The 23,154-nt window shown below is 35.6% G+C and overlaps 1 protein-coding gene across 1 annotated transcript in view; it reads left to right on the plus strand.

The window, feature by feature from the left end:
* Positions 1 to 23,154, plus strand: part of NEB (nebulin) — a 235,194-nt gene that overhangs the window by 171,250 nt on the left and 40,790 nt on the right. Inside the window, exons 104-125 of the mRNA XM_044669878.1 lie at positions 231 to 335; positions 433 to 537; positions 1,171 to 1,269; positions 1,675 to 1,785; positions 4,378 to 4,482; positions 5,361 to 5,465; positions 5,753 to 5,857; positions 8,253 to 8,357; positions 8,677 to 8,781; positions 9,299 to 9,403; positions 10,876 to 10,980; positions 12,573 to 12,677; positions 14,999 to 15,103; positions 15,317 to 15,424; positions 16,227 to 16,331; positions 17,621 to 17,725; positions 18,282 to 18,386; positions 19,099 to 19,203; positions 19,292 to 19,402; positions 20,653 to 20,763; positions 21,845 to 21,946; positions 22,079 to 22,183. Coding sequence (XP_044525813.1) covers positions 231 to 335; positions 433 to 537; positions 1,171 to 1,269; positions 1,675 to 1,785; positions 4,378 to 4,482; positions 5,361 to 5,465; positions 5,753 to 5,857; positions 8,253 to 8,357; positions 8,677 to 8,781; positions 9,299 to 9,403; positions 10,876 to 10,980; positions 12,573 to 12,677; positions 14,999 to 15,103; positions 15,317 to 15,424; positions 16,227 to 16,331; positions 17,621 to 17,725; positions 18,282 to 18,386; positions 19,099 to 19,203; positions 19,292 to 19,402; positions 20,653 to 20,763; positions 21,845 to 21,946; positions 22,079 to 22,183 — 2,322 coding nt within the window. The remainder of the gene's footprint in view (positions 1 to 230; positions 336 to 432; positions 538 to 1,170; positions 1,270 to 1,674; positions 1,786 to 4,377; positions 4,483 to 5,360; positions 5,466 to 5,752; positions 5,858 to 8,252; positions 8,358 to 8,676; positions 8,782 to 9,298; positions 9,404 to 10,875; positions 10,981 to 12,572; positions 12,678 to 14,998; positions 15,104 to 15,316; positions 15,425 to 16,226; positions 16,332 to 17,620; positions 17,726 to 18,281; positions 18,387 to 19,098; positions 19,204 to 19,291; positions 19,403 to 20,652; positions 20,764 to 21,844; positions 21,947 to 22,078; positions 22,184 to 23,154) is intronic.

Raw genomic sequence — 23,154 nt, forward strand, 5'->3', positions numbered from 1 at the left:
CAAAAAATAATATCTTTTGTGCCCATTCCTACCAATGTTTACTTTGACTTTGTGCTTAGCCTTTCTATTTTTTAGAGACCAAAATTTTTTCTCTCTTTGTCCCCAGTTTCAAATAAACTTCTCTCCCCAAATAACTAAAGTATTTGATTGTTGGTCAGTGAGCACCTATCTTGATTATTCTGTCCTATGCTAAATAGCTCCCATGTTTTTTTTTTCTTTTTCTGATATAGCGCCTCTATCGAGAATTATATCACAAATTAAAGGACAAGATTCATACCACTCCGGACACACCTGAAATCCGTCAGGTCAAAAAAACACAAGAAGCTGTCAGTGAAGTATGTCTTTTTCCAAGCAAAGGAGCAAGTGGTTGAAATTAAATACTGAATCCAAAAGTACACTGCTTTTAACATATGTGATATTTTCTCCCCGCAGCTGATCTACAAATCTGACTTCTTCAGGATGCGAGGACACATGATCTCTTTGCCATACACACCTCAAGTTCTACATTGCCGCTATGTGGGGGACATTACAAGTGATGTAAGGACCTCATAGGAGCCCTAGTGGTTAGTGTAGGATTTAGAGATGTCCATCCTCATCCATAGCCTGAACTTCTGATTCCAGCAACTCTGAGGCATTCCACATGCTCTCAGCACCTAAGACAAGTGATGCTCTTTGGAGTACCTTCTTCCCTTATTCACATTCTTTCATTTCCCATATGGATCTTCCTCCCCAAAGCTTGTCAGAAATGAACAGCATCAAAAAGACCAACTAGAAAATTTAACTATCTCCTTCTAGAACCCTTCCAAATGTATCAGACACATTGACAATTATTTTTTGGCTTGATTTCTGCCCCCTCCATCAATTTATCCTACAGCATCAATTCCCCCCTTCCCCTCTTGCCTCTCTGACTTTCAAAAGTCACACTATTGCTATCCATCATCCTCTGTGTGTTGTCCATTCTATAAATTGGGGAAATTATACCCATCCAACTATCTCTTAAGCTCAGGGACAAGAGGCTTAAATGAATTTATTTGGCATGAAATAAGCCAGTTAAGTTGAGACCACAGAGAGAATATTAAATTAAAAGAGGAATGAATCTATAAATATTTGTTGTTTACCTAGCTTTTAACTTTGAACCCTGACATCTCTGCTTCTATTATGGTTTCACAGATTAAGTACAAAGAGGATCTACAGATTTTGAGGGGCTTGGGATGCTTCCTCTATGATACTCCTGACATGGTCCGTTCCCGTCACCTGCGTAAGCTTTGGGTATGCTCCATCCCTTCAATATGGCATGCTGTATTTTGGTATCAGATGCATAGATATGTCTCCTAGTTTGGGGCAGAAACAGGTTATATGCATACAGTTGCTTTGGGGGTAAAACTTCCTATGATTCTGCCTGGGCAGTGACAACCCATTTGAAAGAAATAAGTCCTTGAATTAATTAATATAGGGGATGAGCTTGATTAATCTGTGAAGAGAGGGAGGAGATATCTTTCATCTACTGGGAAGTGACATAGGACACAATGGAAGCTATAAATATAAATTTATACATATATACATATTTCTTAAGAACTACTTTAGAGGAAAATATATATTAATGACAGCCACAAGAAGGACCAAAAAATTATGTATTACCTTCAAGAAACATCAGAGTGTATTTTTTTTTCCTAGTCCAACTACCTGTACACAGATACAGCAAGGAAGATGAGAGACAAATACAGTGTGGTACTGGACACCCCTGAATACAGAAAAGTACAAGAGCTGAAGACACATTTGAGTGAGGTGAGAGCACCTTGTTTTACTTGTCAAAATGCTGATACTAATTGGGGTACACCTGTTTTGCTTTCTTTTAAAAGATATTTTATGAACTTAAGCATAAACCTTTTCATATAAAAAGTAGAACAGAATATTTTATATGAAATTATTACCATCTACATATGGAATTTAACTGTACTAATACCAGTCTACTTTTTCTATCACCTCCTAACCTTCCTTCTGCTCTTTTCTATGTATTTAAATGATTCATTAACTCTTTCCTTCTTTCTTGTCTTTATTTCTGCATTGCTCTCACTTCCTCCCTTTCTTCCTAACCCTCCTCCTCTCAAAATATAATCTTTCTCAAATAAATAAATAGTCAAATGAATCTACAATACTTTCAGTTTGTAATTTCAACCATGTCTGATCTTTGTCCTATACAGAAGCCCCTAGCACTATTGAATTCCCCAACTCTACCGACAACTAGCAGTGCAACACCAAGGAAATCAGTTGACTACATTTTCCTTTTCCTTATTCCATTTTAAATTTCCTTATGTGTAAGAAAAGGATAATAATTGTAGTTGACCTACCTAGCAAATAATGAATTATAAAGGTAAAATGAAAGAAGAGCTATGAGAAGAGTTTAGAAAGTTAAACATATTATACAAATGTAAGATGGTCTTGTACATATTACTGATTGCTAATAGAAAATTAGCAATTCTAGCAAATAGAAAAAAGATTATGAAGAAAAAATTTTTAAAGATTATAAAGATTACTAAAAAGAAAAAAGATTATAATCATCAAGTCAGTTCATCATCTGTTTGTCTTATTACCCTCTCAACTTACTTAATGAAGTTAAACTATAAAAAGAATGTCAATAGGTAGGTCAGCTTATCTTTTTCAAGAGCTCTGACAACTGCTGATTAGAAATGGTTTATATTCTTAGACCCCCAAAATATTTTATATATGTATACATGTGTATATATACACATATAAGTATTGAGAGAGTAAGACATATAGACATAATCACACACACATATATACATATATATGACCAAATCACAGATATAACACTCTCCATATAGAACTATTTACTAGACTAGTACTCAAAAAGCAACACAGCCCATCCATCCTAAAGCTTATCAGAGTTTTTATTCCATTGTCACAGTCGTTAAGAATGAGAGTTATCTTCATTACACAAAGAGTAACTAAAGGACCATGACCATAGAGGATATCAACAGGGAATACATATGGAAGAGAAGATCCCTGTTGGTGTGCAAATCATCCCCCTATGGATTGTAGATAACAATATATTAACTAGATCAAGCTCCGATACATTTCAAAACTTCCTAAATAAGATCCATAATCACAAAAAAAAATAAAGAGTAGCTGTCCACAAAGGAAAGACTAGGTGATAGTTCATACTATGATAAATAGATGATTGAACAAGCTATAAGGTTGCACATCTTAGACAAATGAACAATGACTTGACCCCAAAATAAACAGGAGGTAGAAGATAAGATAGATAGATGAAAGATAGATAGATAGATAGATAGATAGATAGATAGATAGATAGATAGATAGACGCAAATAGATAGAAAGATAGATAGATAGATAGATAGATAGATAGATAGATAGATAGATAGATAGATAGATAGATAGATAGACAGAAAGAATGAGTCAGTGAGCATTCCTTAAGCATTCATTATGTGCTAAGCTCTAGAAGTACAAGTATAAGCAAGAAAATTCCTATTCTAAAGAAATCTACATTCTTTTTTTTTTTTAACTCTTACTTTCCTTCTTAGTAACGACTCTAAAACAGAAGGGCAAGGTCTAGGCAAATAGGTTTATGTGACTTGCCCACACAGGAAGTGTCTGAGGTCAAATTTGAACCCAGGTCTCCCAACTCAGGACTTGAGGCTCTGTCCATTGTGCTACCCAGCTGCCCCAAGATCTTACATGTTTAAGAAAGACAGCACCTAACAGTGTGCTCAAAAAGGATGTCTGAAGATGATGTAAAGGCTTAATAATGATGGTCAAGAAGTGAGGTAGATTGCATGTAGTAACTTGCACGGCATATCAATATTCTTCCAGTAATGCTGTCTACCTCCTAAGAACTAAAATTAGAAATCACACAAAGAGTGGCATTCAGATATATGTTGGGCTATAATAAGCCTCATTACCAATTAATAACTATATAGGAAAATTATGTAAGCAATTATTAAATAAATGTAGGCATTAAAAATGGAGTAGACTAGTCACATAAAGCAAGAGAAAAATGATAAACAGTCCATGAGCCTCTTTAGTATCCATTCAGTGCTAAATATCTAAAAGAAATCTAATTTTGGTGAATTACCTCATCCTCCCCAGTGGATGATATGTGAGAAGATATAGAAAAGAGTTACACAGAATGAGAAACATAGATAGGTTGCCATCTATTAAAGAATTTCTATATTAATTGCTTTTCATTTGTTTCTATGATTTGATTTTCTTCATTTTTCCTTATTCATTTGATTTTCATTCAATCCTATTATTTTTGTCTTTTGATCAACTTGAGTTACTACATTTTATATTAAAACATCTAACAGAAATGTTGATAATGATTTGTCTTATATTTAGCTGGTGTACAGAGCTGTAGGCAAGAAGCAAAAGTCAATATATACTTCAATTCTTGATACCCCCGACTTCTTAAGAGCCAAGAAAGGACAGAAGCTTCAGAGTCAGGTAAGAAAACTTAATGGGAAATAGAGCATAATAATTATGCCTCATAGAAAGTTACCAATGAGAACATTGGAACTAATGCAAGTATCAATATCTTCTTCTGATGCCACCCCACTAGTTGACTTTCACTTGATGTCTCTGGATGTTAATTTTTGGCCTTTGAAGCAATGTTTCCCTTAAAATGAAGGGGGACATATTTCAGAATGATAGGCAATGATATTTTGTGTTCTTCTAAATACTCTGTTAGAGTCTCCCTAGACTGCCTTTGCCATTGGCTGAATGATCTATTGACTCCTACACAGTCTCTCAGAATGTTTTGATTGACTTCACAAAGATTATATTAAATTTCCTTCCATATACTCAGGCATACACTCATAAGTCACATTCCTTACAGAAGATGCAATGAATAGGAATAATCAGATCCTTCTTTCAATCCTTAAAAGATAGACTCTCCCCACCCCCAAAAAAAGGATCATCTGGTGATGAGACTCTCCAAACTTAGCTAGGCTGGTCTTGGTAAAGCAAACATAAGAACCTCTTGCTTCTTAAGACCTGCCAGTGGTTGTACCCTGAGGATATTACCTTAGAGAATCCAATTTTGCCTCTGGCACAATGAAGCCTCAGAGTAGAGCTTGAATGGAGGATAATTGCCCTAAGAGAAATATTTGAGAAAGAAAGAAATTTGGCAAGAATAAAGAGGAGTTGTCCTATATGAATCCATTAAAAAATAAAATTATGATAGGAATCTAATCCATGGAACCTCAATTAAAGTCATCTGTTTATTTCAAGCTATGAAAAGAATGAAAGAATATCCTATAAGTGCCACACTATCCATTGTGACATTCTAATGACATTTTATACCTTTTCTCTGTTTTTTATAGTATCTGTATGTTGAATTGGCCACCAAAGAGCGACCCCATCATCATGCTGGTAACCAGACTAAAGCTTTAAAGCATGCTAGAGATGTTAAGGACATGGTCAGTGAGGTAAGATGGAAAATCAACACTACTACAAATGAAAAAATAGTTCTAAAACACTATAAGATGTTATAGTTCATTAAAATCTTCATCATTGAGCATTTATTTATAGTAATTTATGAAGAATGCTTATCCTCCATAAAAAGTAAAGGATAAATCAAAACCCTTAAAGAATATGAAGTATAACATTCCTAAAGAGCTTTGATATTAGCCCAACACAACTCTGTGGCAGAAATTACAATGGATGAAAGCACTTGAACTAGAGACTGATTCCCTTTCTCTATTTTGTTCTTTAGAAAAAGTACAAAATTCAGTACGAAAAAATGAAGGACAGGTATACTCCAGTCCCTGACACGCCAATCCTCATCAGAGCTAAGAAGGCTTACTGGAATGCCAGCGATGTAAGTAACCAAAAATGTACTCTTCCCTTCCTCATTCCTGCTGTATTATGATGGGATAGGGCTGGAGTTGAAGCACACTCAATAAGCATACTAAAATAAAGTCATTTCTATATCTCTAATGACTATCACCTAACTAGTGTCAGACAACTGATGCAAAAAATGAATGAAGTCAGACCAAATAGTAGAAGACACAGCTAAGAAGGAAGTCACAGACATATAGCTGCTGCTTTCAGTGCTAATGTAGGTGAAAACTGGATTCCCTTCTCAAAGTGTCTTAGCATCATTTAGGAAGGAGAACTGTCAGCTCCTGAGAATTAGAATGAACGATGATGTTAAAATGGCATTAATAGGCTGACTCCATTAGTTATTCTAACCTCTGGGTCCCTGCAAGTAACTTTCTAAGAAGCTAAGTTTCAGGGCACTTATTAATCTGATTTGGTAGAGGGGTTTCCTCACTGAGACTTCCCTATACCAATAAAATTATAGACCTTAACATATACACACACACATTGAACAGAGAGGGATGGGCATGAGTTCATTGCTATACAAAATCCTATGTGAGGAAACTCCCTCTATCAATGTAGGTAGGCACGTTCCCTAAAGCTTAGTGTCTTAGAGAATTGTCTAGAGGTAAAATGATTTGCCCAGGGTCACAGACCCAGGATGTGTTAAAGACAAAGACTTAAACCCAAACCCTTCCTTCTTTGAGACCAGTTCTCAAAACACTACTCCATTCTCAGATAAAATATTCAAATTTTGAATAATGAAGAAATCTAGCTCATAGGATCAGAGACTTAGAGAGAGCAAAGACCTTAGAAGTCACCTAGTCCAACCCCTTCATTTTACAGATAAGGAAATAAGATCAGAGGGGAGAAATAACTCATCCAAAGTCACACAGGCAATAAATGATGAGCTGGAATTCAAACCTAGCTCAGCTGATTCCAAATCCAGTGTTTTTCCTGCTATGCCATAGTCAATCATCAAAGGATAGGCCCTTTATTAAAGTTGTATCTCAGTGCCCAAACTCGACTATACCAAGAATCCCAGAATCCCACTGATAATGTGGATTGGAGCTATTGAATCATAAATTGAACCTCTTTCCCGGCTTCCCCTCTAAACTCATAATAGCACGATTCCACTTAGGAATTTCTGGGCACTCAAAGATAGGTGTAGTTCTTGACTGGGTCTTCAAGGAGAAAATATACGTAGGTTGAGTGGCCTCTAGAGTAGGGCAAATTTGGGAACTCACTCCAGGACCTAGGATAATAACTCCTGGTTATTATGGGGATCAGGCAGCTAGGCTTCTAGGGATGTAGCTGATGGGAAAAAGGAAATGACATTTTCAGCTGCCCTAGAAATGACACACACATATATAATAAATTCTCTTCATCTACACAACCCTATTGGATTATATGTTATTCTTTTCTGACTTCTTTTTCACTACACTCTTCCCTTTCAAGACTATATGCAATGTATATTTTAACAGATTTTTCCTATGTAAAAATATTAGAGTAGAATGTCATATGATATGCTTTGTCCCAACGGCTTGTTCCTCTTAGATAAATGTTCCTGGATTTGAGTGGTGGCTAGATTGAGAAGCTTTAACCCTCCAGAAAGAATTACAATATATGACTAACATCTGGAAAATAAGTGACCATTAATGTGAATGTTTATTTTCAGTACTGGGAGAATATTTTAACTGACTTGCATAGTGATCAAAGTGAAAATTAATTACCTTTGTTTAGATATTTTCAGTTATATCTGACTTTTTTCACCCCATTTGGGATTTTCTTAGCAAAGATACTAGAATGTTTTACCATTTCCTTCTCCAGCTCATTTTACAGATGAGGAAACTGAGGCAAACCAGATTAAGTGACTTTCCCAGGGTCACATAGCTTCTAAGAGAATGAGACCAGATTTGACCTCAGGTCTTTCTGACTTCTGGCCAACACTCTAACCACTATACTACCTTACTGCCCACAAAATTAAAAGCAGACATGATTCTTTTAATGAAAATCTGCTAAGAAAACAAGAAATTTGGCATTCCACAGGTTGTACTTATTTGCATCTAAAATCTATCTTGACACAAGTAGAAATCACTTAGGACTGGTGATTTGGGGTAAAAGGACACCATTATAAAATCAGACTTAAAATTGAAATATAATGTGGCCTAGAATCATGGCCACAGCTTCATAAAGAGTTTTCTGTATCCCAAGAAATAAAGGTTTTAGTACCCATCAATATGCTTCAGGCATAGTGAACCTTTTTTCCCCTCTTCAACTGAGTTTTGTTTAATCTTACAGTAAGGTTATTCAAGTATACCAATGGGGGGAAAAGCATTTATGCTGGAAAGAACTCTATATAGTTAATTTTCATCTTTTTTTTTTTTTTGCAGTTACGCTACAAAGAAACATTCCATGCCACCAAAGGAAGATACCACACTGTGAAGGATGCCCTGGACATCGTATATCACCGCAAGGTCACAGATGACATCAGCACTGTATGTCCCTACTTTCTTCTTCTTCACACTCATTTAAATGATACTTTTCTCAAGCTTTTTTCTTAGACTTCTTAATTAGAGATGCTGCCCTGTAGCTGCCCACCCTGGCGGCACTAACTACTCATCACAGTTTAACACCCACACTTTCCAAAAATAACTGAATAGAGGGGAGAAATCAAACTGGTCAATGGATGAGTCATGGTTTATTTTAACCCTGAGAAAGAATTGTTCACTTTCTTTGTGTGTGTGTGTGTGTGTGTGTGTGTGTGTGTGTGTGTGTGTGTGGTTTTTTTTTTTTTGCTTGTTTGTTTTGCCACAGGTGAAATACAAGGAGAACTATATGAGCCAACTAGGATTCTGGAGTTCAATTCCAGATCGTCCAGAACACTATCACCACCGGGCTGTCACTGATGCTGTCAGTGATGTGAGTCTTAACATTTTTCTTTATTTTTGTTTATATATAAACATATGTGTTTTGTTATTTTTTACCTGTCATTAGAGATTCAAACTTCTGTCATTTTAAAAATTCTTAAGTTTTAAAGATGGGGAAGGCTAAAAATATCTACCTCTAACTAAATTGAGCAAAGGGGAAATAAATGTTAAATTGTTGAGACTTTTTTTTTCTACTAAAATCACCATCAGCTAGCTTTCTAAGAAACAACTATTCTGTATTGGCGTATTCCAGAATGGCTTGAGAGACGATTAAAATTGTTTTGATCTCTTAAAGAAGAGACAAATTCCACACAGTCCATTGCATGATACCATGGAATGATATTCAATATATGAGTGAATCATTCACTTTATAATTAAAAATAAAAAAGACGTAAGAGCAATTTTTTTTCTTGGCCTTTAATTATTTGTTCTACTCTACTTACATAGACTCCAGCATCAACCATATTTATATAGATATTTACAAGTATTTCATGCTGACTTGTTTTTAGGTTAAATACAAAGAAGACTTAACATGGCTTAAGGGTATTGGCTGCTATGCCTATGATACTCCTGACTTGATGTTGGCGGAACAGAATAAGACCCTTTATAGCAAGGTATGCCTTTCTTTATGATTTATTATTATACATTTAGATTATTGCCATTTTGTTTTTAACAACAATTTAAGACATAGAAGATCTCTCATTAACTATTTGACCAAAAACAAACAAATCTACACAAAATTTAAAAGAGAATCCATTAAAGTATCCGATGGCATATTCAGGGATCTCTAAGCATAGATAACTAGTCATTTGAGAATATATTCTCATATCAACCTTATAGTCCATAAGGTTATTTAAAAAAAAGAATACATGTATTTAAGAAGTTTGGGTGGGAATGAGGGAAAATTAATTACCATTGAAGGTTCCCAGAGGAGTGGTAGCTTTCAATATTAATCAATGAATCCTTCTAACTAGAGGCTAAACTCAGTTGTTTAGGAATCAGGGTATGTGTTCAATTTTGGTACCCTGAGCAAAGTTCTATAATTCTGCTTTTTCAAATCTAAAAAGAGAAGGAACAAGCATTTATTAAGTGCTTACTCTGTGGCAGACATTGTGCTAAATATTTTATAAATATTTTCACGATCATTAAAACAACTCAGGAAGAGAGATACTATTATTATGCTGATTTTACAGATAAAGAAATGGAGGTGGCCAAGGTAACCTAGCTATTAAGTATGTGAGGCTAGATTTGAATTTAGTCTTTCTGATATCAAGTTCAGATCTCTATCCACTATGTCACTTGGGGGCCTTTAAGATTATATGCCTTTAAAAAAAAAAAGTATATTCCTATTTCTACCCTCGATTCCAGACCTTCTGATAGGTTGATTGGTTGTAAATTGTTCAATCTCCTAGGAAAAATTCTGTCTTCGATGCCTGGACCATTTTCCAGTTATACAATTTATATGAAAGAGAATCTTAGTCTATCTCTAGATGACAATTTAATATTCATTTCCTATTAATACACCATGGGGAGATGACTGTGAGACTCCGTGCTTTCTCAAAAAGATAAAGTGGTTATTTTGTGCTGCTAACTAGTTGTGTGACCTTGGACAAGTTACCTAAACTCTCTGAGCCTCAGGTTCCTCATCTGGAAAATGGAAGCAGTAGACTATATAATTGCTAAGGTCTCTAAATTTCAAAATTATATAATTATCTATGACTAAACTCAATGAAAATTGTGTTCATGTGAATAGATTTTTAAAAAAACACCCCCTTTGATTACTTGAGGTCTTCCCTTGATGCCAAAAGTAATCAGTATGGGCAGAGGAAGGGAAGAAATCGGCCTTGAAACATTTTGCCTAAAATGGGAGATAGAAAGATCGATTATTAAGTTGGCTAGTTAATGAAAAATATCTTTTCAGGTTAGTCTTCAGGGGAGGTAGGTCTATCTGTCATTCTCCTGAGAGATCATTTTATTCCCTGAATTAATTAAGAGACTTTTAATACAAGTTATGCTTAAGAATTTTAGCATCCCATGTCATCGCATATTGTGTTCTAAAAATGAAAACTCTCTATTTGCTTTCTAGTACAAGTACAAGGAATTATTTGAAAAGACAAAGTCTAATTTCAAGTACATAGCTGATTGTCCAATTAATAGGCATTTCAAATATGCAACTCAACTGATGGATGAGGTAAGTATGGCCTTTTTTTATACTGGACTTATTTATTCCCCGTAAATATCCTGGGATATTTACTGAAATGAACTAAAATTACAAGAATAGGAAAGGAAAGAATAGATTAAAATCAAGGGATAAAGAAGAATATGATGCCATTAACCAAAAGAATCCACAAATCTATTCCATAGGTAGCAAAGAAAGGCATTTCCAAAGGCTATTGGAGCCTTCTGAATATACTCAGAGCCTCCACTTAGGCTGAAATAAAGGTAGCATAGAAGGAAGGAAGGAAGGAGAGAAGGAAGGAGAGAAGGAAGGAGAAAAGGGAGGGAGGGAGGGAAAAATAGAGGAAGGGAGGGAGGGAGGGAAGAAAAATAATTTAGTAAAATATAAATATTAAACTACTCGTCTTCTGGCCATTTGCCACTACATCTTACTAGGTAGCTTTTCTCCTTGTTTTGTTCAGATGAATATTTAATTGAAATAACATGTCTTTGTAAAGAGAAACAAAGATTCAAGTATTAGTAGAATGAAAAGATTAATGACAGGAAGTTGAGCATCATATTGGAGTAGTTGATGCCCAAATTCTCAAAATAATGCTGGTTGATTGACTGGCTTAATATTATTTGTAGCCTAGTAATCTGATTAATTGAAATTACAATAGTCAGAGATTGATCAAGCGCAATAGTTCGGGTTTACAACTTCATATTTCTGCTAATTAATATCCTTTGCCCAGAGATAAAGTCAATTGACAAAAATGAATTTTTCAATACCCTCTGCCAACCCTTCCTCAGTCAATCCAACAATCTGTGTATGTTTACTAAGTTAATTTTAAAATAAAATCTTCAGAATTTTTGGCAATTCTTGAACTTACCTACAATTAGATAATTTTATCTTTAATTTCCTGCTTTCCCTTTTTTTGGGGGGGAGGCTTCTGAGTAAATGAGAGGTTAAAAATGAAGATAAAATACTGTTTGCTTTAAAAACTGAAAATGTAGCCTATTTCTTTGACTAATTTGTTACTTTAATTTGCACTTATTTCAGTTTCTCTACCCATTTCAAGATTTCTCTTGATTTCTAACTTCAAGATTTTCTACCCATGAGTTTCTGAAGGAACTCTGGCAATACCTTCCTCCTATTGTATGCAACATTTTCCAAAATTTTATTTCTACATGGATAAAATGAACTATTGTCAGAAACCTCAGGCTTCTCTTGAATAACTACAGAATTTTAGTGATGCTTAGGTTTTTGACACATATCTCCAAACCGTAAACCAACAGTGTGCCCAACATTATTTTTAAAAGAGCATAAGGAATAATGAAACCTGACATTGCTAATGGCATTACAATTAAAGATGACATATGTACAGGTGCAAAGTATTTGTATCTCAGGGTCATTGAAACCTAATTCATCCATTCCCTGCCCCAAATCTACTTTAGGCAGAATTCCATTCATTTGAATATCTGTGATTCCTCTAGTTCACAAAAAGGCTCAGGAACCCCGTCCTGGAATTGTTAAGTTTCGTGGTTCCTAGGATTTGCATCTAGAGACATGTCTCTATACCCTTGATACTGTGTACTTGTTATAATCTGATATGCTATTCTGAGCAGAAAAAGTACAGAGCTGATTATGAGCAGCGGAAAGATAAGTACAGCCTTGTTGTGGATGAACCTAGACATCTGCTGGCTAAGACCGTAGGCGAACAAATAAGTCAGGTACTGTAAAAGTGTTGGCCAAGGTGGCCCAGACAGTGCTGTTCTTCCAGTTCTCCATGAGATGTTCGTCATGTCTGCAGCCAAGGATGTCATAGGGTTCTGCCTATGATATTGAACTGTTCTGTTCCTGCGTTCTCCAAAAATATCTGTTCAGCCACCCAAACAGCTCGCGAGCTCTTTGTGTGAGCCAGTCCACGCTCTACGTACTCTCAGTGACATGTGGAAATAGAAAAGGGAGGCATTATCTGGAAAATGTTCTCCCTCCTTTTACTGGTATAATTTGCAAAGGCAAATTATAACTTCCTCTTGCTAATTATTTTGAATTGCAAGTCAAAGAAAAAAAGAAAAGAAAAGGGGGAGAAGGTGACATTATTACTGATATTTTCCATTTATCTGATTTATTTTGATAAAGTAAATTCACTGGTATCAGAAGTGAAAGTTTCCTGGTGGCACTAGTTACCACTTCTAAAATAGTAAGGGGTCAACTTAAGATAGTGAAGTCAACTTTCTACTTGGCCTGATAGATTACTTAGTGTATTTACCCATATGCATCTATGTGAGTACGTAAAGTGTTTCTGCCTACATCTCTTCACTGTGAGGTGACTGGGATATAGAGCCGTGTTCTTCCCTGTCTTCTCAAGTCTCTCTTGTGCTTCACTGCTCTTTGTATGGACAGAAAAAATATAAATCTAGTGCCAAGATGTTTCTACGACATGGATGTAATGAAATTCTGCGTCCAGATATGTTGACTGCACTCTACAATACACACATGTGGAGCCAGGTAATGTTGTGTGTGATGTAGAGTCATCTTAGAGGCCTTTTCATTCTTTTGATTTTTAAGCTTTCATTCTCTCTCCATCTCATCACTTCTTTCATTCCATGAAGCTACATAAATGACCATTTTTTATAATGTGATTGATAGTGAAGCTGCCATCATAATTGTCTCCATGGAATGGGCCAACCACCATTTGTCCCTCTTGAAATTCTTAGCAATCCAGAGACTAGAGATTCTTTCCAATTGAGCATGGAAATTGATGTTTTGCCAAATTTATTTTCTTTAATTTTGTCATAAATAAATGAAAGCATTCCTTGAGAGCTGACTTCAAAAGATAGTCATTAACCTTTCTGTTTCTTTTTTCTATTTTCTATTCTATTTTCTATATTTTTATGTTTCTTTTTCTCTTTGTTATCTGAATTACAGCAGATGGGTGAAAAGAAAATTATAATGTAGCTCTTTCAATAACACATATTTATGGTCTTCTGAAGTCAGCTCCATTTTCGAATGTTTAAATTTTACAAAATTTCACACCTACTGTCTATACCATTCATGAGAACTGGTTTCCAGCATCATTGATTAAAAGACACTCCTTCAACTGAAATACATGGCATTCCTTTCAAGTGGTATCTGAAATTGCTGCCTAAAACACTGGAGAATAGTGACTATGAACACTAAGAAACTGAAGTGAAAATGATTACAAAGAAATTAAGTGCTTGACCTCCCAGATGGACAAAAAAAAGAGGTTTCTTCAGTTGAATACAGAGACAAATTAAAACATGTTTTTTTCACCGTGTGGTCCTATGAACCAGTGTAGGATTAAAAACTCTCTCTATAAGCTACCTACTCTCTGGCACTCATTGCTTTTTTTAAGTGTGATCATCAAATGTTTGTGCTTAGTCTTGTCACCATGTCCTACATATTGCTTGATATGGCTTGTGTGCATGGAAAATGATTTACTTTGTGACCATCAAGTTCCAAAGGTATCGTTGCATGTGTGTTACCCCTTTCCCATAGTCAGAGTATTTTTTTAAATCTCCATTTCATAACTAAGCTGATCATTCATTTCTAAAAGAGATTTACCTCTGACAGCTTTATAACCATGAGCAAATCACATAACCTGTTAATGTCCTTGGCAATTAAAAAAAACAACCCTTACCTTCTATCTTAGAATTAAGACTGTGTATTTGTTCTAAAACAGAAAAGTGGTAAGGGAAGGAATGCAGGGTAAATGATTTGCCCAGGGTTGTACAACTAGGAAGTATCTGAGGTCAGATTTGAACCCAAGACCTCCCATCTCTGGACATGGCTCTCAATCCACAGAGCCATCTATCTGCCCCCACCCTGGCAACTTTCTAAGAAAACAGTATCAAATTTTTTTATCTCAGTATCCCATTATACTCTTAAAAATTATTGAGAACCCCAAAGAATATTTATTTATGTGGATTATATCATCCATATTTACTATATTAGAAATCAACATATTAATGTTCTGAAAGGTTCTGTCTCTGTTTCTTAGTACTAACTTTTTCTCCTCAATCATTAGATCAAGTACAAGAAAAAATATGAGAAGACAAAGGACAAATTTACATCTGTTGTAGATACTCCAGAACACTTGCGTACTACAAAAGTCAACAAGCAAATCAGTGATGTGAGTATCCTGAATGCTGCCACTAAAACTCAAACCTTATAAAAAAAATAAGGTCTTAGAGTACAAGGTGATTGGGAATATATAAGAAGTTCCCATTCCTTGCTTTAAAACAGCTCAAGTAAAAACTGGCATCTGGAATTTTTCATTGTAGAAAGATCAGGGTTGGGGTAGGATCTTTCTGACTGAATCCTTGTGGTTTTTGAACCCCCGCAGATCCTTTACAAGTTGGAATATAACAAAGCCAGACCCAGAGGCTACACCACAATCCATGACACCCCCATGTTACTGCATGTTCGCAAAGTGAAAGACCGAATCAGCGACGTAAGTACAGGAGTCCATCATCTTGGACTCTGCAATGCTCTGATGTGGGTAACAAGTCAAGTTCTCTTTCACAAAGAGAAGAAATATGGTCCTGGGGAGAAAGCAATGACTGGAGTTGGAGGGTCTGGGTTCAAATCCCTCATGTGACATTTGCTCTTTTTGTTACCATGGGAAAGTTATTTGATCTGATTGGTCCTCAGTTCCTTCATCAATAAAATAAGGAAGGTGGGATTAGATGGCCACCAAGGTGTTTTTCAGCCCTAAGTCTACGATCCCATAATCTATAACCTTTATTTAACATATAGAATCAATAGCTTAATATCTTATTTTGAGAAGAAGGGGGAAGGAGGAACATCCTTTCCAATGAGCATCTTGGTTTCATGATTCATAGGTCTAGACTTCCTGATTAAAGGATTTAGGTTTGACTTAAAGAATAAGCACTCTCTCCACCGTACAACTAGCTGCCTGTGATTCTATGATCCTAAAACCTTATTATATACCTGGAAGTGACTTAATCAGAAAACTTATCTATTTAGAACATAGTCAAAAAAAAACAGGAAATAAACAAATAAGGCTACTGAGAAGCCACAATCAGTGGCTTAGCCATCAAAGAGCCATTCAGACCCTGCGAGACCCAAAGTCTCAAATCTGACACCAGAGGGTCCCGGGGCTTCCTGCAATTGACAACTTTTCTGGTTGTGAAAATTTGTATATTAGATTAAGCTTTTTATTATTTGTTTCTAAAGCTTTGGATAAGCTGCTTTACATAAACAGCACTGGTTAATGATGTCTCTTCCCACAGCTGAAATACAAAGAAGCATACCAAAGGACCAAGTCTAATTGCACCATTGAACCCGATGCAGTTCATATAAAGGCAGCCAAGGATGCCTACAGAGTAAACACTAATGTAAGTGCCAGGATATTGCCCAATAGTGAATAATTATTTACATTGGTATGGGCAAAATTCAAACCCAGCAGCCTTTCAGCTACATTTTTTAATGTGTTTTCAGATTATTGAGCTTTAAGTTCAGAAAACTTGTTATGTGAGCTTGCCGTTTGACACTGAAATTAGTTATTGCATTTGATTCTTACTGAAGTATATTGGGAACAATGATAGTAGTCTGATCCTAAAGTGCAGAGTACAACTACTTCATGTCACCTGTACGGGCCTCAACCATGTGGGAATTAGATCTAGTAGTTAAGGAATAGGAGCCTCAACCCTGAAATCAATGAGACAGTTTTAGTATAATCAGAACTTCGGAAAGGTGCCTTTTCTTCATTTTTTAAAATAATCAGGAGTATCTTTCACACACATGTTATTATTGGCACCACCTTGAGTCCAGGGTCTACTTGTGAAATGGAAAATAATTCATCGGTTTAATACACTGTGGAATCAGACTTGGCAACTATTAGCCCACACATTAATTCTTTTTTTTTTTAACTTTTTTTCCCAATTACATGTAGAAATGATTTTTGACAATTGTTTTCTGACATTTTACAATTCAGATTCTTTCCCTCCCCTCCCTGAAGTGGTGAATTATTATCTGATAGAGGTTATACCAGTTGTTTCAAGCAATTTATATTTCCTATTCCTCATGCCGTGCAGAAGACACATATCACACATAAAATTAAAAAACTCATGAAAGAAATAAAGTGAAAGATGGTCACACATGAATTCTTTATTAGTGGAAAGGTTGTCTTTCTACTCACTCGAGTCCCCTTCAAATTGATTAAATTCAAATATGAATGGTTCTTAACTGAAGTTATTGCTTTTAGGAGATGTCAGCCATTCTTTAACTCCCCAAAGGATCAAAAAGACATAATCTTAAATTCTTTGAAGAGAAAACTTAGTTAGACTTAAGATATAACTTTCTCTGAAGATGATTATACTGGAATAGCATGCCAAAAAAAATTAAAAGGCTGTGGAATCCTCGTTTCTGAAGAGCTTTAAAAATAAATCAGATAATCTTCTCTCTTGGATGCTTCAGGTGTTTACCTGACTGGAGGCAGGGGGCCACACCGTATCACTTCTTGAGTTTCCTTACAGTTTCATGAAATACATTCAAATCATTATTGAGTCTTTCATTTGCATTAATAACCATCACTTGGCAAGTGTTCAGAGAGAAGAGTAAGCCCCCATATGCTATTTCTACTCTACTGAATTAAATTATTCCTTTTCATTTTTATTAAAAACAGAGGGATTATAAGAAGCAATACGAAGCAACCAAAGCTCACTGGAAGTGGATTGCTGACAGACCTGACTTCATACAAGCTGCTAAATCAACCTTGCAACAAAGTGATGTAAGAGAAATAAAAGCATGGTCATGCATAAATGGATGAAACATCCATGAAACGATGAACAGGAAAAAACCCAATTACTATCCAATATATTTGTAGGTTATTAAAACAGTCCACCATCCCTCCTTCTTCTGATCAGTAAGGGGAGAGGCAGGGTGACATGGGCAGATGCTCTAAACCAAATTGGGAGGGGGGTATCATGTATGCCTGTAAGACCAATTCTGCTCAAACTACGAATTATAACAAACCTTCACAGATGTAGCTGAAAGCCAGATAATACTATATGGAGATAGAGAGTAGAAGCAACTCCCAGGATACAAGGATAAAAATTTTCTCAAGTTATTTGATATCCACATTTTGATGAAAGTCACAAAAGTCTTTCTTGCTCATTTTTTGTGTCAATTCATCTTTACTCTTGTGAAAGTGAATTCCAAGTACTTAGCTATCTCTAATTACAATTCCTTGGGTGGCTTGTTACAGATTCCCATTGCTTCCTTTTATGATGACCGTCCTGGTCTCTTACTCATTTCATTCTTCCTTCCCCTCTCTTCTGAGGTAGTTTGAATATAAGCTGGACCGAGAGTTCCTGAAGGGTTGTAAACTCTCTGTCACTGATGACAAAGATATGGTGCTGGCCCTGAGGAATTCCTTAATAGAAAGTGATGTGAGTATATTCTCCTTCATTGATAGCCTTGCTTAGCTTCCTACTCCATTGTATCAGGAGCCTAGACCCATCAACAGAACTACAAAGTGTTAGTCCTGAAACTTGAACTATTTGCCCCATATAGTCATGCCCAGGAAGGATAGGTACAAAGAGACACACTTGGGTTTGACATAAGGGAAAACATCCTCATCATTAGAATAATGAACCACTACCCCAAGGTGGAATGTGTTGCTTGAGATATAATGGATTTCTACTTACCTGAAGTCTTGAAGCAAAAGCTAAAAGGCTTCTTCTTGGGAATATTATGGAAAGAACTCCTTTCAGGAACAACTTGAACAAGAGGACCTCAAAGGTCCCTTCCAATTCTGTGAATTTTGTGATAGACAAATACAAGGTGTATTCTTGCTATTGTCCCAACTGTAATAATAAATAGGTGTTTATTTATTATGAATACAATATATTTATTATATTTATTTATTATATTGTTTGTTATAAATATAATAAAAATTATAAAAATAAAAGGTGTTTTCCAAGATCATATAAGGTGAGCAAATATTACATTTCTTAAGGAAAGTTCACAGAATATCCCTGATTCAACAACAAATCCATTCCCTGTGATATATCCTCATTTGGGGGCATTTGAGAAATTTGAAAACAAGCTTGCCAAGGTACACCAAAGAACTGAAGAATGCTATTTCTTTTTTTGCTGCAGTTAAAATACAAAGAGAAGCATGTCAAAGAAAGAGGAACCTGCCAGGCGGTACCTGATACTCCCCAGATCCTTCTTGCTAAGACTGTCAGTAACCTGGTATCAGAGGTAATTAATTTCTACATTTCACCTATGTTCATCCAAGATCTTTGCTCACAACCAGACTCCTTCATCAACTGTTTTTGTGTGTCCTCAGAACAAATACAAGGACTATGTGAAAAAGCATCTTGCACAGGGTTCCTACACAACTCTCCCCAAGACACGCGATACTGTTCATGTCAAGGAAGTGACTAAGAATGTCAGTGATGTAAGTAACCAGCCTTCCTGAATGTGGTACTCTGGATTCCACTGTCCTGTCAACATATGAAGTGACTTAACCCAAGTTAAGTCTTTGTGAGGAACAGAGACTCTTGGCCAGACAGAAAAAGGCTCTGAGAAATCTTTGAGTTTTGTACAATGTCCTGTGTGCATTTTATAACCTTCTTATTGCCACCCACATTATTCTCTGTGGAGTTTTTCCATTTAATTGGAAATTAATTTCCATTAGAATTCCCATTTAAAAATAGAAATCATATTTATTGACATTGCTGGAGGTAAATAGGATCAATATTTGGATTTAGAGCTAGATTCATTTAAGAGATTGAGCTTTAATCAAAGTATATACAAAAAGCCTGACAAGTTATTTTGCACCTCTCAGCATCTCTCAGCAGAGAAGCACATAAATGACTACCAGGGCAGGCTAGTGTATTGTTGTCAGATATGGTCATTGAGTCAAGGGCTTCTTACTTTTTGCTGTTTTTTTGTTCAGTCATTTTTCAGACATGTTCTACTCTCTATGACCCCATTTGGCGTTTTCTTGGCAAAAATGCTAGAGTGGTTTGCCATTTCCCTCTCCAGTTCATTTTACAGATAAGGAAACTGAGTCAAATGGGGTTAAGTGATTTGCCCAGGGTCACAGAGCCAGTAAGTGTCTGAGGCTAGATTTGAATGTGGAAAGCGGAGTCTTTCTGACTCCAGACCTAGTGCCAACTTGCTATTACAAGAATTCAATTTGGAGGTAGGGAAAGAAGAGTTATTTCTAGAAATGACTATAATGTTTGGTTTTAACCAAAGAGCATCAAAAACATATTATTTTTTAAGTATCATAAACATGGATTCTTCTAAAGAAAAGGTTTCCCAGCAAGACACAAACCAATATTAACCAGACATTCTTGCTCCTTTTCACTAATATTAGTTCAAGGAAGAAGGTGATGTTGAACACATAGGCACCACTGCAGCACTGTCTTCTTTAAACATCAAAACAATTTTACCCAGGACCTGTTTCCCTACAGATTATTTAATGATAGAGAGTAGTAGAAATTTTAAGGGATAATCCACCCAAATACAGGTAACAGACTTCCTGTCCTTCTTGTCAGACAGGTGCCAAAGGTGGTCATGGGAGACTTATTAATGGATGGAATCAAGGGTCTTCGAGGTCATAATTTCTATTCCTACCCTTGCTCAAGGAGAATTTATAGGACAAAATTTTAATCTTGTCAATATTTTTACTCTATTTAGACAAATTATAAAAAGAAGTTTGTAAAGGAGAGAGGAAAATCCAATTACTCCATCATGCTTGAGCCACCAGAGGTGAAACATGCCATGGAAGTTGCAAAGAACCAGAGCAATGTAAGTGTTTTCTTTCTCGGAGGTCATTGCTCAGGGAAGCATCTGAGTTAGTGAAATCTCTTCACTCCATAACTTTGTATAAGAACTCCTTCTCCTATATCTAGAAGTCACTCTCTCCTTAGTTTCCTTTGGATCATTCCCTAGGTTCCTACAAAGTACAATTCAGGTACCTCCATGAAACCCTTCCTGATTTAATCCCTTGTGTTGCTTAGTATTGTTCTGGATTTACCCTCTTACTGCGGACTTTTCCCCTTCTGTAAAATTAAAGCCCCTTGTTATCTGGGACTGCTTTTTTTCCCTTTGTATCCCCTGTACCTCACTCAGGGCCAGGAACACAATAATTGCTAAATAAATGCTTGCTGAACTTAATTGAAATAGTTAAAGCCACATTAAGGAGTCTTTGCTTGATTTTTCTAGTGGACTTTTTCTCCTTTGAACCTTTAATCACCTGACTGTTTCACATACCTATTTTTAAAAATTATTTATTGTTTCTATTAATTCTGTTCTGTTAATATTTTCTATTCCATTCTAAATTATTTTTTCCATTAACAAGCTAGTATTTCCTCTTCCTCCTGGCCCATTGAGAAAGTAAGAAAAGAAAACAAAATCTTTATAATAAATATGCCTGGTAAACAGAACAAATACTTGTATTGGCCATGTCCAAAAATGTATGTCTCATTCTGCATCTTCTTTTTTTCCATTTTAAACACTTTATATTTTTCCAATTACATGTAAAAAATACAATTTTTAACATTCACTTTAAAAAATTTTAAGTTACAAATTCTCTCCTGCCCTTGCCTTTCACCCTCTTTGAAAAAAAAAGCAATTTGATAAAGATTATGCATGTGCAATCATTCAAAACATATTTCCCCATTAGGCATGTTACAAAACAAAACAGACTGGAAAAAGAAAGAAAAGTAATAAAATTTTTTTTAAAAAATCTTTCTCCATCTTCTTTAAGATAAAAGTATTGGAAATATATTTTGATTGAAAAGCAGACAGCTTAGATTTTATTAGAATCCACAGAAACATCCAGTGTTTTCCCTGGCTAATTGGACTTTTCTTTCTTGCTTTGGTTAAGATTGCCTACAAAAAAGATGCCAAGGAGAACCTACATTACACCACTGTGGCTGATCGACCTGACATCAAGAAAGCGACTCACGCTGCCAAGCTAGCCAGTGAGGTGAGAGTGTGGTATTCTCTGGTGCCCACTGTCAGCAAATGATTCAAGGCACTTTCAATTAAATGATCTCTGGGTGTTTTTCCAGGAGGACAGTTACCCGCTCAATGGTCATTTTGGTTTTGTTTGGTCTAGGTGGAATATAGAGCCAAGCACCGGAAGGAAGGAAGTCATGGATTGAGCATGCTTGGTCGTCCTGACATCGAAATGGCTAAGAAGGCTGCCAGGCTGAGTAGTCAGGTAATGGTGTGGTTGAAAGGGAAGGGAAGGATCAATGAAAAGACTTTCTGGATTGAGATTCTTTGATAAATCATAAATTCCTATACATCACTATAATTCTTTAAAACAAAACAAAAGCAAGTATTCGAATGACATTTCAAAACTTTTTTTTAATATTCTTCTATGAGACTAAAAGAAAGAATGATTAAAATTTCTCAGTTGGGGTTTTTTCTTTACAAGGCTACATGCATTTATAAGTCTTATTCATCAGTATATGCCTCTGTAGCAATTTTCATGTATAAAGAAGAACAGATAGCATTCATTTTATAAGTACCAGTCATTCAAATTAGTAGTTTTGGGGTTGTTGTTGTTGTTTAAGTTTGATAAGTGTGGATTTTGTTGGATTTTGGCTTCCTGGCAAGACACAATCTAGTGTTAACCAAACACTCCTGTTCACCTTTGCAATTAATATTTGGTCAAGAAAAAGTGATGTTGAATAATTCATAAGCACAACCATATTATTACCATTTCTATGATTAAATGGATGAACAACTTCTCTCAAATCCTATTTCCCTAATTAAAATCTGCAGCTTCATAGGGTTCTTTTACTTTTAAGATCATGATGAGAGAAGAAATGATATGTTTGAAGTAGCTTTTGAGTATCACAATTTATACATATATGTACTGGGAGAGAAACCTGTTCCTTGGAGAAGACCTTATTCCAAGAAGATGTGAGCAGTATCCAGAAGTCCTGATTTGCTCCAGTTATACAAGTTATATTTGCTCCAGAAAACACAAGGATCTCTCTCACAGTTTTCAGACATTTCAGAGGAGTCAAAATATAGGGCCTTACCATTTGTTCATTTTAGTACAAAATGGATATAGACCATTTGAAGCACTTTGGGTTAGTATTTATACTATCAGTACTAATTCAGAAGTGGAATTCCAGTCTTTTAAATAGAAAATTAATAAAAATTAAATGATAATATCTC

This window comes from Gracilinanus agilis, chromosome 3, assembly GCF_016433145.1.
Source record: "Gracilinanus agilis isolate LMUSP501 chromosome 3, AgileGrace, whole genome shotgun sequence".
NCBI classification, from domain to species: Eukaryota; Metazoa; Chordata; class Mammalia; order Didelphimorphia; family Didelphidae; genus Gracilinanus; species Gracilinanus agilis.